At 42.6% G+C, this 14,429-nt stretch overlaps 1 protein-coding gene across 2 annotated transcripts in view; it reads left to right on the top strand.

Annotated features, from left to right (window-relative positions):
• The window catches only part of HTT (huntingtin), a 107,023-nt gene that overhangs the window by 14,041 nt on the left and 78,553 nt on the right, over positions 1 to 14,429 (top strand). The window contains exons 5-10 of one of the 2 annotated variants that reach the window (XM_079991477.1): positions 440 to 519; positions 1,948 to 2,086; positions 3,893 to 4,034; positions 5,269 to 5,447; positions 6,415 to 6,619; positions 11,773 to 11,820. In XM_079991477.1, coding sequence (XP_079847603.1) covers positions 440 to 519; positions 1,948 to 2,086; positions 3,893 to 4,034; positions 5,269 to 5,447; positions 6,415 to 6,619; positions 11,773 to 11,820 — 793 coding nt within the window. The remainder of the gene's footprint in view (positions 1 to 439; positions 520 to 1,947; positions 2,087 to 3,892; positions 4,035 to 5,268; positions 5,448 to 6,414; positions 6,620 to 11,772; positions 11,821 to 14,429) is intronic. The other variant, XM_079991478.1, reaches the window with a different exon arrangement.

The following is a 14,429-nucleotide window of genomic DNA, read 5'->3' on the forward strand; positions in this document are numbered from 1 at the left end:
AGACAGCTTCCGGGTCATGTGGCCAACATGACTAAGCTGCTTCTGGCGAACCAGAACAGCGCATGGAAACGCCGTTTACCTTCCCGCCAGAGCGGTACCTATTTATCTACTTGCACTTTGATATGCTTTCGAACTGCTAGGTTGGCAGGGGCTGGGACCGAGCAACAGGAGCTCACCCCATCGCGGGGATTGAACTGCTGACCTTCCGGTGGCAAGCCCAAAAGCCTCAGTAGTTTAGACCACAGTGCCACCCGCATCCCTACTAACATTCTAGTTAAAGGCTATTAATTGCGTGACTTTAAAAACTCCTCTGAGTTTCTGCTCTGGATTTCTCTTTTGTCTAGACTAGACTGTCCATACACATACCTTTTCATACTTTTTTTGTAAAATCAAGACTGAAATCCGTGTGACTGATATATTCTCAATTATTTCTGGATAGAATGGTGCTTCTCGAAGTCTACGTGCTGCTCTTTGGAGGTTTGCTGAACTTGCACATCTTGTTCGACCCCTGAAATGCAGGTGAGGTTGCTTTTCTAGAACAGATTGGAAGTAATAAGTGTTTGGTATCATATCTGGCTGCTCCAGATAGGGGTACAGCTAACATACTAGCCTGAGCAGGAAGAAGGCACTCCAGGCCACAGACTCTATCTGTGCCCCACCAGGCAGAGATAAACCCAGGAAGGTAACAAACCCAGGAGCACCTGCAGCTGCATATCTGGTCCAGGGACAGTTTAATACATCCAGATCAATTGACTTCCCAATCCACAAAATCTCTATTTTACCTAGATTAACGTTCATCTTGTTCTTTTTTATGCATCCCAGTACTGCATCTGGGTACATGTTAAAGAGTTCCACAGCCTCCCTGTGGTTCTTAGTTTGAAAAGCGCTAGCATCTGCATGTCGGTGACATTGCTCCACAAGTTTCTAGATGGTTTCTCTCAGAGGCTTTCTACAGTAATTGAAGTTGTACCCCCAAAATCAGTCAATGGAGCAGAAGTCACTCAGTACTGCTTTCTGGGACTCTCTGACTAGGAAGGATCACAGTCACTCTAACACAGTGCTTCCTAAGCCCAGAAGGATGCCCTGGTAAATGGTTTCAAGTGCTATGAAAAACTCCAGCAGAATCAAGAGAGTTGCACTCCCACCATCTAGAACAAGCCATCCAGCAGAGCACACAGTGTTTTTTTCTACACTTACTATATTTATTTTACTTACTGGCTAAGCACAGCAGCCACCTATGCTGGAGTACTTGCTCCCTAGCAGGTCTTGCAGTTCTACATCATTGGTAGACTTACGTACGGATGTCATGTTGGTGTCTGTGTCAACCCTTACTTGGTGTAACTGAATAGCTATGTTTCAGAAGGTTCAGCTTTGGGGCATGTGTTCTTTGGTGAATTGTGTGGTCCTTTTCAGCAGGTGGCAGGGCCATTTGGGAAGAGAGCCATTGCTTTTTTACATCCCTGTTTAGGATATTGTCCTCGGAAGGAAAATGGAATGTTGGACTTATCATGGGTTCTTTTCCTTAAGGGGTAAGAAGGGTATTATGCCTCACCCATTGGTTGGTTCTGCAAAGAAGGCAAGGAAGGGTCTCTTTTTGTACCCTTTGTCCTTCTTCTTTGCTAGCCTCCTATATTTGGGTCATACCATCCCACCCCATCCCAGTTACAGTGTTGTTGGGGTGAAATTCATTTTTTGCTTTTCATCTGGTTAGCCCCTGTTGCAATTTTTTTTTTTAATTTATTTATTTTTTTGCTTTTTAAAAAATGAAGTCTGGTGTGCTCTTTAGCTCTGAAGAGAAGGTGCACTCGTCATAATTCTAATATTTTTTCTGTTTAAGGAGAAAAATAGGATTGTGACACACCATGTAAACCTCTCAAGTGTACCAAACCTTTGAATATTATGTTCCAAACAACTGAAGAATACTTATATCTCTCTTTTTTGTTACAGACCATACTTAGTAAACCTTTTGCCATGCTTAACACGAGTAAGCAAGCGCTCTGAAGAATCAGTACAAGAAACGCTGGCTGCAGCAATACCAAAAATCATGGCAGCTTTTGGAAATTTTGCAAATGACAATGAAATAAAGGTATAATCATCTAAAATGTTTGCTGTAGTAAATGAAACAAGATTTTGCCCACAGTAAATTCACTGTTTTGAAAAAGGCAAAATTGTTAGTTTGCAAAGGATTAATATCAATTTTCTAATCCTAAATGGGGCTTAGTTCTGGAATAAAAGTTCTGGAATCTGGGTAGTATAAAATGAATATTCTGTGGAAACATTTAGAAATCCTCAACTGACAGGATTTGAGTTTTATTTCATGTACATGGCATGGCTTAACTGGCTGGTTCATATGAAATACTAAACCATGGTTTACTGTTATCCAGGAGGCTTTGAGCTTGCAAGCTCACATACTCACATACTTCTCCTCTAGCATAGGTGTGAGGAGAAGATCAGAGACTTCCACTTCTGTTTAAGACTAGCCACAGTTTAGCATTTGTGTCTGAACCTTAAAGTGTGGATAATCCTTAACTATAGCTAGTAAAAACAATCTAGCTTCATAAAAGATGGTTTCAAGTTGACTTGATTCCACCATCTACAGTTGCAACTAATTGCAATTTGTTGAGGTTTGAACATCAGAGCAAGCTACAGGTAGGAAGAACCACAGGTTTTTCTTGTAACACTAAATTTTAATTTAGAATTTCAGGCAAATGCAGCCTCTGAATGAACATGGTATATTTCTCTTTCATGCATGTACACACACAACCATTCAGTCTCCCCGCCCCCACAACATACTCGTGCAAGCTGGTAGACCCTACTTCCAGTTCTGTGGTGCAAGAATATTTTGCAGGCTTCCTTATCAAACTCTGTACAGTGGTGCCCCGCAAGACGAATGCCTCGCAAGACGGAAAACCCGCTAGACGAAAGGGTTTTCCGTTTTGGAGGTGCTTTGCAAAACAAATTTCCTATGGGCTTGCTTCGCAAGACGAAAATGTCTTGCGAGTTCCTGCGGGTTTTTTTCCTTCCCCCCCTTTTTCTAAGCCGCTTATCAGCTAAGCTGCTAAGCCGCTTAACAGCTGATCCACTAAGCCGCTTATCAGCTGATCCACCAAGCCGCTTAACAGCTAAGCCGCTTATCAGCTGATCCGCTAAGCCGCTAATCCACTAAGCCGCTAATGGGCTTGCTTCGCAAGATGAAAAAACTGCAAGACGAAGAGACTCGCGGAACGGATTCTTTTCGTCTTGCGAGGCACCACTGTAATGTAATATCTGCATGTAAACTAAACCACAGAGTAAGGTTTAAGCTGAAGTTAAATCACAAAACCGTTCTAGTATGCCAGTGATAAAGCACTGGGGCCACCTGGAGGGGACTGGCAGCAAGTTATGACTTGTCAAATTGAAGCACTGATACTTGCTTGCCTGTTTTTAGGGCTTTTCTTTGTCTCGTATTCTCAGAAGGAAGCTCTATATTTTTCATTTTTTCCTCTTTAAGATATAAAATAATCAGTAATTTCATTTGTTGGAGGCATTTGTAGTGCAGTTAGCACTGACCAAATGCTGCTGTGCAGCACCATGAGGAAATCGGTACATGCTATTACCCTTTGGCAGGATACTTTTGCAGCACTGCTAGAAGTGCACTGATGAATAGATGGGAGGACATTTGGTGCTATAGAGATGTGATTTCCTTAAGTGCTGTGATTGCAATTTAGGATAAATGTAGCTTATTTTCAGTTTGTATGGTAGATCAATATCACTTTTGCTTCACTGAGAGTTTTTTCTTTATTATGCACAATCTATTTTAAAAGTGTAGGCCAATCTCATGTTTAGTCAGTCGTAAAGAACCTAGTAAATGTTGGTGTCATTGAAACATTGATAAAAGCTTTATTCGTTTTAGGTTTTATTGAAGGCTTTTGTAGCTAACCTTAAATCCAGTTCTCCTACTATTCGTCGAACAGCAGCTGCATCAGCAGTGAGCATCTGCCAGCATTCACGAAGAACACAGTATTTTTATACTTGGCTACTGAATGTATTACTAGGTAAGAAGGTCAATAATATTTTAGGCTTTAATAAAAACTGGAAAAATGTAATGGGGTATTTGTAATGGGGTATTATTTACTGTTTCTCCCATATGATGAGCTGATTCAGACACAATGGCAGCCCAGGTTTGTGCTTCCCCCTTCTTTTTTACTTCTAATTTTGTGGATATATGGAAATCTGAACTGGCCAGCTGGGTGAAAACTGATATAAAATAAAAGCAATTCCATTGCTTGCAACAAAATTGGAAGCTGGAGAAGAAAAAACAGGTTTGTTCATGTAGCACCAAACCATGGCTTGACTTTACTTCTAACTCCAGGGAAGACAAATGAAGGAAAAATATTCTAACTAAATAAAGATGCATAGAATCATAGAATTGTAGAGTTGGAAGGGACCATGAGGGTCATCTAGTCTAGCCCCGTGCAGGAATCTCAACCAAAGCATCAGTGGCAGACAGCCATCCAACCTCTGCTTAGAAATCTCCAGTGAAGGGAGTCATCTTTACTAATAAATAACATGTCTTGAAAAGACCATATTTTATGAATCATTCAGTCAGGTTTGCCTTTGAGCAATAAGAAAAGGCCTGTTGGAACAGGCCAAAGGCTGATCTCGTCAAGCTGTTCTTGCAGTAGCCAGCTAGATACCTTTGGGAAGTAGGACATGTGGACTACAGGACTTTCCCCATTTGTGCAAATGTTATTTAGAGATATATATTAATCCTGATGTATTCTCAGCTGGCAAGTATGGAAACTGCAGTACCCGAAGATACAAGCTATTCTTTGCAACCATGGTCTAGTTCGGATATTGCCAGGCTTTGGTGCATCTCATACGTGATGGGGTAGCATACTGTGTCAAGAGGGCTAATTTAACATGCACAGAAGTGTAAGCATAAATCTGATTTCCGTAGTCCAGTTTCTTCACACACTGCAGTTATACTAGAATCCAGGGTCAGCACATTGTTAAACTATGGAATTTGCTTATACAAGTTATGATGGTCATCAAATTAAATGGCTTAAAAACAGGATTGGACAAATTAATGAGGAATAAGGCTATGGTAATGATAGATAGCTCATATACTACTTCCAGGATCTGGGGAAACATGCCTCTGAATGGGGGTGTCAGTGTGGAACAGCAACGGAAGAGGCCTTTTGCTCTTCCTTCTGGTTTTCCCCAGGCACCTTCTTGACTATTGTGGGAAATGTCTCAATTTTTAAACTGTGATGGTTATCTTTGCAGGTTTATTATTTCCCATGGAAAATGAATATCCCAGTGTCTTAATTCTTGGCGTATTGCTCACTTTAAGGTATCTAATACCTTTACTGCAGCAGCAGGTGAAAGATACAAGTCTTAAAGGTAGTTTTGGTGTGATACGGAAAGAAATGGAGATCTCTCCTTCCTTAGATCAACTTATACAGGTAGGAATAAAATGGCAGCTGTTCAGTTGTCATAGTCTTTTACATATTTTACAGAACACTTTAACTTTTACAGTGGTTCTGAAATCTACTGCTTTTGCTTTCTTTAAATATCATGGTCTTGGATGAGGAAATTTTTCATTCTCTTTCATTTATGTAATGGGCAGCCAATGATTTGATCATGGTATAGCATGCAATGATCACTGCCCCCTTGTGCAACAGAAATTTGCTTATGCAATAAAACCTATTGTTTCTCTGCCCCAGAACATGCCCCCCAAATCTGCTCCAGATGGTCCACCGACTCTCTAGAGCAGATTTTGCAGTTGGTGGGAGGCTGCAGAGGAAGGAGAAGCCCAGTTGCACAAGCAGATGGTTCTCGGTCTGTGTCATTCTACTTGCAACAAGCAAATGACTATTTTCAGATTTATCCTAAATATTTCAAATAATCCGAATTGTTTACCTGTATTAGTTGTTAGCATAACTTTATGTATCCAGGAGTAAATATGAAGTCATAGATCAAGTTCCCCAGGTGTACATAGAAGCTGATGGCAAGGGTGGGTATTCAGCCCCCCTAGTGGTTATAGGCAAAATTGCAAGAAAAAACTTCACTCTTGCAGGTAAATACCAAACGGTCTTTTTCAAGTTGTAGTTTTGTATATTGTAATCTGAGTGAAGCCACACCTTTAATTTAGAAAAAATACAGAAAAAAATGGAATAGCAAATCAAGACTCGCTTAGTGTTCTTAACTTAAATTGCCTGACCATAAATTGGCCAATTCCAGCTTCACCTTTTGCAGCACCCCACATGGTTTCAGTAGCTGTTGCTGAAAGTTGAGTTTGCCCTTGGAAGTGGCATCAGAGCAGCACAAGGTGTTTGGGGTGCAAAAATGTTGTGGAAAGCACATTTTATAGAAAGAGGCTTTCAGGAACATTCACAGAAATGTTTGAACCCTGATCTCCATGTCCTCTAGGTTTATGAATTGACACTGCATTATACGCAGCACCGGGACCACAATGTTGTGACTGGCTCTTTGGAGCTATTACAGCAGCTTCTTAGAACACCCCCTCCTCCTCTCCTCCTCGCCCTCACTACTGCTGGTGCCATTGCGCAAGTCAATGCATCCAAAGATGAGACGACCAGCAGAAACCGCAGTGACAGCATAGTAGAATTTATAGGTAAGATACATATTTTTTCCCCAAAAAGCAATTGTGTGATAAGTCATCGTAAACATCTTCAGTTAAAATTTCTGGTTTCTACTATGACAGAATTTTAAAGCATGTTTAAAAAATCTTTCAGTGCCTTAAGAATACCAAGTAATTTTACTCAGAAGATCTAAACTATCATTCTGAGTTTGGGGTGAAGAAGGCATCCAGTGGTGTGGGTTGCCTCTTCCTACTTCCTGGGAAAAGGCAGGGGACATGTGACCTAGAACTTCTGCCATTAGGTCCTGTCTGATAGGTGCTTCCACAGTTTGTTCCCCACCTTGCACAGGAACAGAGTCCCTTGGCTTTAGTACCTATGGCCTCTGCCACGTACTCCTCCTTCATTGTTTTCTTCTAGACATCCATATTGCTGAAACCTCTTTTCTTGTCTTTTCTCCCTCCATTTACCTCTTTAAAAGTAAAACAATTTTATTCTTTGTCTGCTTTCTTCTCCTCTGCTCTTGGCTCCTTCTGGAAGGCAAACTGCCAAATCTGGATTTTAAAATAGGCCAGCAACATGTTTCTGTCACTAAAAGCTTCAGACCTAATGCAAGTCTCCATGGCTCTTTGAGCCATGCCTGAGTGGAGCAGGCAGAGATCTCTCTCCTTTGCCAGCTGCAACCCATCCATGCCAGCAACTGCTGTTATCAAGGCTTCCCAGTAAGGCAGCAACCATGGAGAATTCAGGGCAAAACTATTCTCTCCAGCGCAGTTGATGTGAAGGGAGACTGTATGCATGCCCAGCACCTTATCTGATGCCTTACTTATTAGATCCATTCCTTTAGTGTCATAACAGAGCAATTTCCAAGGAGGAATGTTTTTGCTGGGTTCAGCTATAATCACTGAATGGAAGTGCAGCATGACATTAACTTCATTATCTCTCTTCAGCCTGCCAGCAAAGATCACTCTCCTAAAAAAAACAAAAACCAGTTAGTGCTTCTCAGACTTTGTTTCTGGTCAGAGTCCAGGGGGAAAAGGCCAGAATGAGACTTGGCACCAGTGAGGTCTGCCTTGGCACCAGTGAGGTTTGCCTGGCATCCTTTGGTGCCATTTGGCAGATTATGGTGATGATTTTGCTGTCTATTGATGATGCAGTTTTGCTGTTTTGTTCAGTTGTTTTATAGACTTTTATATGGTTTTTATTATAATGCATTTAATGCCATCCTTTATGCTTTTAAAATCAGTAAGTTGCTTGAAGATTTCTCTGTCAACCAACTAATAAATTGCTGCTAATATAAGTCATCTTTCTTTGTTGTGGATGCAGCAACTACAGGCAGCAACTGTTTTAGACGTGTCTGATATGTGTGTGACCACAACTGTTCGCATTGCGCCAAACCCAGAAGTTACCCAAAACGTCACAAAAGGGGACGGAACAGGGTGTTTGCAGACTTTTTCGATGGTGTTTCAAATATACACAATTTCACTTAAACATGTGGTGCCTTGGAACCTAACCCCCATGTAAATTGGGAGTTGCCTGTGTTTAATTTTCTGCCAAGGCTAAAGCAGCCAATACTATGGACAGGAGATCAATTTGGCTTCACCACTGGAATCTTGATTTTGCCTCCTAATGTAATTAGTTTCCCTTCTATGCACATAGAATCATAGAATTGTAGAGTTGGAAGGGGCCCCAGAAACACACTGATCCTGATAGTTATCTTGATTAGGATGGCTCCCCAAGGCTCACCTCTATGCAGACCTCTGCAAAGGCTTCTCTTCTCTTAGCATTTAGACATTGTGCACCAATGTCACAAGCAGATATCTCTTACTTGATAGGTGACAGTAGCTAGGGATGCAGAACTTTAGGCTTGGGGGCCCATTACTTGGCACAGGCAGTGCACAAGACCTGGTCGTTTCTAGACAACGTCTCAGTTGGCTGGCATTCCAGGCAGTCAGCCTTGTCTTGCTGTCCTTTCTGCCCCTAATTCAGCAAAATTGTATGCTGGTAAGAACAGACAGTATGTGTACCAAAACCTGTTTCAATTGACAAGGGGGCAACTGTTCATCCCACATCTGGGTGGATAACAAACTCATAACAGTCTTGACACAGCACATCAAAGGGACCTACAATACCACTGCGGACTTCCTTACTCACAAAAGATTAGAACCAGGGGAATGGAGAGCAGCACTAGATCTGTTGCCAAGAATGTTTTGGCTCTTTAGTAGACCTGTTTGCATCTCCAGCAAACATAAGTCGCTCTGCTTCTTCACCAAACGCTATCAAGAGCAGAGGCCGTGGACACTCTCAGATCTTCTAGGCAAAAGGGACTGCTCAACACCTTCACAGCCACTGCCCTCCCCTTCAGAGGCCTGTCTTAAGTAGAGAAAGCCACACTCCTTCTAGTAGCGGAGGAGGTTGTGGTTCTCAGAAATCCTCCAGACCATTCACTGGTTCCCCCCTACACTGGGATATCTACTTTCTCGTAGGTCCGTTATCTATCCACACCAGAGGTGGTTCCTGTTAGCCACCTGGCATCTGAAAGGCATGTCCTCCTAGAGCTTGGCTAACCATCTGTGGTAGTGGACACCATGTTTCACCTAGGAAGCTTCAGATGGGGCAATCTGCAAGGACCTTAAGTACAAAACAGTGGGCATAAGCTGCTGCAGCTCCTTCAGGGATTCAATACTGGTCTCAAACTGAAGACCCTGTGTGCAGCTCTCAACAGTATCTCTTGTTCTTTCCAAAAGGAACATAAAACAGTTAAAACATACCCTTGCTTGAAGTGTTTTTAGAACATGCATTGCTACTTCGCCCTCCCATGATGTATGTGTTCCCCATTGCAACCTGTATGTTGTCCTCAAAAGCCCTGATCCAACCACATACAGGAGAACTCCTTAGATTGCTGTCCTTAGTGGTGGCCTTCCTATTAGCCACTAACTTGCTTAAATGATTTCAGAGCTGGAAGCTTTCTTCATAAAACAACACCTTTGTCTTTTCCGCAAAGAGAGCCATTTTGCACACTGATCCAGCTTGCATCCTAAATGTTAATTCCATTTCCCGCAGGACTCAAGCTTTTTACTTCTGTCCCCAAACACCTCCCCCAAGCTGCGCAAGAGCTGGGTTCTTCAACCCTACATCAACCACACAATACACTTTAGGCTGGCTGATATTTTGTTTGTCCCTTTTCCTTCAACCTCTTTGGGATAAAAAGTTCAGTCAAAGCCTTAATGCATATTTCACCATGACCTTTGAAACACAACTCCTTCATAAACCTCAGAATGTCATGGCATACACTACTAATCTTCACTACCATGCCTCTCAGTGAGATCTGCTGAGCCACCACATGTGTCAAGGAGCTGTCAAGTGAGCCCAGGTTGACCACAGGGCAGGGACACACGGAAGGCACAGAATGTGATTAGCTTTTTATTATCAGAAAATATCAACATAGTCCTCTGGTTCATCTTAATCCAGCTGAGAGGTTGCTGAAACTGACCACTGGCCCTTCCCTTCCCTCTCTAGCCTCTCACCCTGGATCCTTCCCAAGCAAATGAAGGCTGCATTGAGGGGATGGGCTCCTCCTCTGGGCCTGTTGCTCAGTAATGTGCAGGACTCTTCTCGTTGGAGGTGTCAGAGCGGGAGGAGAGCCAGCAGAACTGGGACTGTCCTGCTGCTGTGTAGGAAGGGCAACTCATACTGCACTCATACTGTGACTCTCAGCCTCTAATCCTGTCCTGGAAGTGCCTCCTTCTCCTGATCCCCTTTGATTGCTCAAACTCCCTGCTTCTAGCACCTCCCAGCTCAGGCTTCCGCAAAGCCTCTGCCCTCCAGATGTTTTGAGACTACAATTCCCATCATCCCTGACTACTGATCCTGCTAGCTAGGGATCATGGGAGTTGTAGGCCAAAAACATCTGGAGGGCCGAGTTTGAGGAAGTCTGTCCCTGTTCATCCCTTCTGCAGACTGCTCTTCCGTGTCCCATCACCATGATCCGGGATCTAACTCGTTTTCTTCTGTGTCCTCCCTGGGGGCTTTTGGGCAGCCGGCTCCCACCACTCTTTCTCATCTAGTCAGTCCCTGACAACATGTGAGTCACCTTCCACATTCATCAGATACGAACGACTGAAACATTCACTTTAGATGATGAGGCCTTTGGAAGGAGTGTTGTACAGCATATTCAGTGTTTCCTAGAATTGGCCCTTCTAATCCATTTGCAGGTTAGCTTTTACATAGCCTGCATTTTTGGATGCCTCCTGCACACTAAACCTAGAAAGGAACACTGGACACTTAATACGAGGATTCCTTCTAGAGGCATCCAAGCTGCACTATGGGCTAAGCATTAGCTGATACCAGCATGAGGCAGTCAGGAGGCTAAGCCCCTCACCCCAGCTTTTTGCAGGTTATGTTGGGTCTCCCTCTTGCCTAACGGGAGTCCAGTCTTTCCTTCCTTTTATTCCCCCTTGTTGCCTGGCCTATTTTTGTTGTTGGCTCTTATGTCTCCTCAGTTTTGCTCTGTCTCACAGTTGGCCATGGGACTGAACTGGGGAAGAGTCAGACAAGACCTAAAAGCAAAAGTTCTAGGTAGCATGCTCTCTGCCTTTTCCTGGGCAGTAGGAGGAGACAACCCACATTGCTGGATGTCTCCATCACACCATGCCAGAAGGAATCTTCATGGTAAGTGTCCTGTGTTCCTTTCTGGATGCATTTAAGTGTGGAATTCCAGAGAACCATGTTAGTTACTCTAGAAAGATTCCTGTGGTACCTTAGAGACTACTAGAAGTTATGGCATTATAAACCTATTGCCCTTCAAGTTGCCGTAGAAGTCTCTTTTTGTTAAGTGTTTGTAGCCAATCCTTGTACTGAAGCTACATTCAGTTGGAATAAATGATGAGTTCCAGTTTTCTTGGCCTTTATTTCTCCTTTCATTGCTTAGATTTTATAAAAATGTTCATTTCTGATTGTAACATTTAAAGATGACCCTTATTTGTTCACACTTTATGAGAAACTTAACCAATATCCAGTAGTAAAGTTTGCTGCTGATTGTTAGAAGAAGGAAATACTTTATAGCATTATTTTTAATGGTGGCTAACAACAAATCTTCTGATACCTCATTTCTCAGAGGCTATTGAAATTCCTTCTTGATAATCACTCTTATCTATGCTTTGATTTGTTACTTTCTGTAATTTTGCAGCTGGAGGGGGTTCTTCATGCAGCCCTGTTTTCCCCAGAAAACAAAAAGGTGATTATATATGAAATCACAGTCTCTGACTTTACATTTTCTACCCTTTTCATTTCTTTGACTTGGTAAATATTGGTTTCCATTAACATATCTTGTTTGGCTCTTCTTTAATTACACACCTGTCACTAAGAGAATTCAACACATTATTATCATTTTCTTGCTTTTGGCATATACAGTTGGTATTTTAAAAATATGGAAAACTTTTTTTTATTTCTTATAGCCATTCCTTGCTTTTTGCTATTCTCAAAATTGCATATGGCTTTGGCTAAATGCTTGATTTGTCTATGACTGTTTATTTTGACTACCATACCTTGCTTTGAATAAAAGTCAAAACTTTTTTTTATAACCTACTTTTAAGTTTGCTTTGTTCATTATGTTTTCAACTTCTATGGTATTTGTGTAATGCATGCTTATGTATTGCACATATTAAATGCCTCTTCATATATAATATGTATTCTTTGCTATCACAGTCTATATAATGATGGCTTGGATCTAGGAATGAGTGACAAAGTACTTCTGATTGCACAAGGCAGTCCTGCTGTGGTCTCATAATTTCCCCACCCCACTGTAGCCTCTGGTGCCCCATCGCATACCACCCCAAAAGTATTTTGACCTTCAAGAGAGACTTCTGGGGGTGTGTGTGCAAAAGACTACAGTGGGTTTGGAATGGTGGAGCTATGAAAGCCACATCACATAAGCAGAGTTCTATGAATCCAACCCAAATTAGAATTTTAACATTAGACCTGCAGTTTTACCTTTAGATTAGTTTATCTGGATTGAAATGAGACAAGTTTATGTGAATTGATTACTTCTCTTTTCTAGATCTTGACATGGTTTAATGCTGTGTGGAGCCCATTTGAGCTGCTAGACTCACATGCTCTCTGCCCTGGCCAGCCCCCTCTTCTCCTAATTGCATGCATCTGGGAGGGAGGTACTACTGAGATTAGTTAGCATTGCATACCAACCAGGAGTGCTTGCTTAAAACCAACTCTGACCAGCTTCAAAATAAACCACCTTCAAACCATGTGTTTATAAAGCCAGCTTGTTTAAATTCTAAGTTCTTACATAAAGCCAAGCCTAGATTCCACAAAGCTCCTGTGGCTGAAGAAGAAGAAGAGAGGGAGGCTGTGCCTTAGCCTGGCAGTTCACTCATGCTTGTCCACAAAGCACTAAACTATGCCCAGTTCTGTTATTAAGGCCAGCAACATTTTCCCCCTTAAGATTGGCCTAGGTCAATTGGAGAGGCACTGCTTGCTGCATATTATAACTTGCATTAGTGTTTCAGTAGTATCTTGTGTTGGTTTATATTGGGACTTGGTAGTATTTTCCATCCTGAGGGCTGCATTCCTTTCTGGGCGGCTTTCTAAAAGCCACATGCCAGTGGGGTGGAGCCACAGATAAAAGTAGGTGAAGAAATTAATGCACATTTTACCTTTGTACAGTAGGCTAGCTTCTACATCATTCCTCTCCGTCTTCCACCCAGTCCAGCAAGAGTGATTAGAATTCAAGGACAAGGGCCTTGAGGAACACAGGGCCTTTGCCCTGAAGCAGGGCCCGTGAAGGGTATGACCTGGGAAGAGTTTTGAGGGCCACACAGAGAGGAATGGCTTGTGGGCCTGAAGTCCCCCACCCCTGCTCTTCATGCTCTTTGTGTCCATCAGCTGGATCTTAATCTTGTCCATTAGAAACACTTCAGTATATGAAATGGTGTCAGTATTCTGTAGGAATCTGTATTAGCTCAATCCCATGTTATGCCAGTACCATCTGTTCTGCAGCAGAGGACATTATTTACAATCCTGGATTTCTGCCAGAACCGCTGATGGCTGAAGGCATTTGTTTAAAAAAAAGTTATGCAAAAACTTGCTAAGCCATAGAGGCTTACATTACAGCATAAAGGGACACAGGTGGCGCTGTGGTCTAAACCACTGAGCCTCTTGGGCTTGCCAATTGGAAAGTTGGCGGTTCGAATCCGCACAATGGGGTGAGCTCCCATTGCTCTGTCCCAGCTTCTGCCAACAGTTCAAAAGCATGCCAGTGCAAGTAGAAAAATAGGTACCACTGCGCCAGAAAGGTAAACAGTGTTTCTGTGCGCTCTGACTTCCGTCACGGTGTCCCGTTGCACCAGAAGCGGTTTAATCATGCTAGCCGCAAGACCTGTGGACAAACGCCGACTCCCTCGACCTGAAAAGCGAGATGAGCGCCACACCCCATAGTCACCTTTCACTGGACTTAACTGTTCAGGGGTCCTTTACCTCTACATTACAGCATACTGCAGTAGTCTAGGTTGAGCCTAGACAGAGTCACATGTGATAATGGCTAGGTCTACCTTTACCAGGAAAGTTAGTAGCTGGCACACTAGCTAAAGCAGTGCAGTTGCACTCCTGGCCAGGTCTGTAATCTGATTACCTAGGAGCAAACCAGATCCAGCAGCACTTCAGTTTAAATCTGCTCCTTCAAGAGGAGCACTATTTTCTTCAGAAGAGGCTAAACATCTAATCCTGGATTTGCTGTCCTACTCACCAACCTTATGTCTGGTTTTGTTAAGCTAAATCCAATCCATTGTTACATCCAGGCATTGATTTAGAGTTCTTGTGCCTCCTTAGATGGAT

This window comes from Podarcis cretensis (genome assembly GCF_951804945.1).
Source record: "Podarcis cretensis genome assembly, chromosome: 9".
Classification (NCBI taxonomy): domain Eukaryota; kingdom Metazoa; phylum Chordata; class Lepidosauria; order Squamata; family Lacertidae; genus Podarcis; species Podarcis cretensis.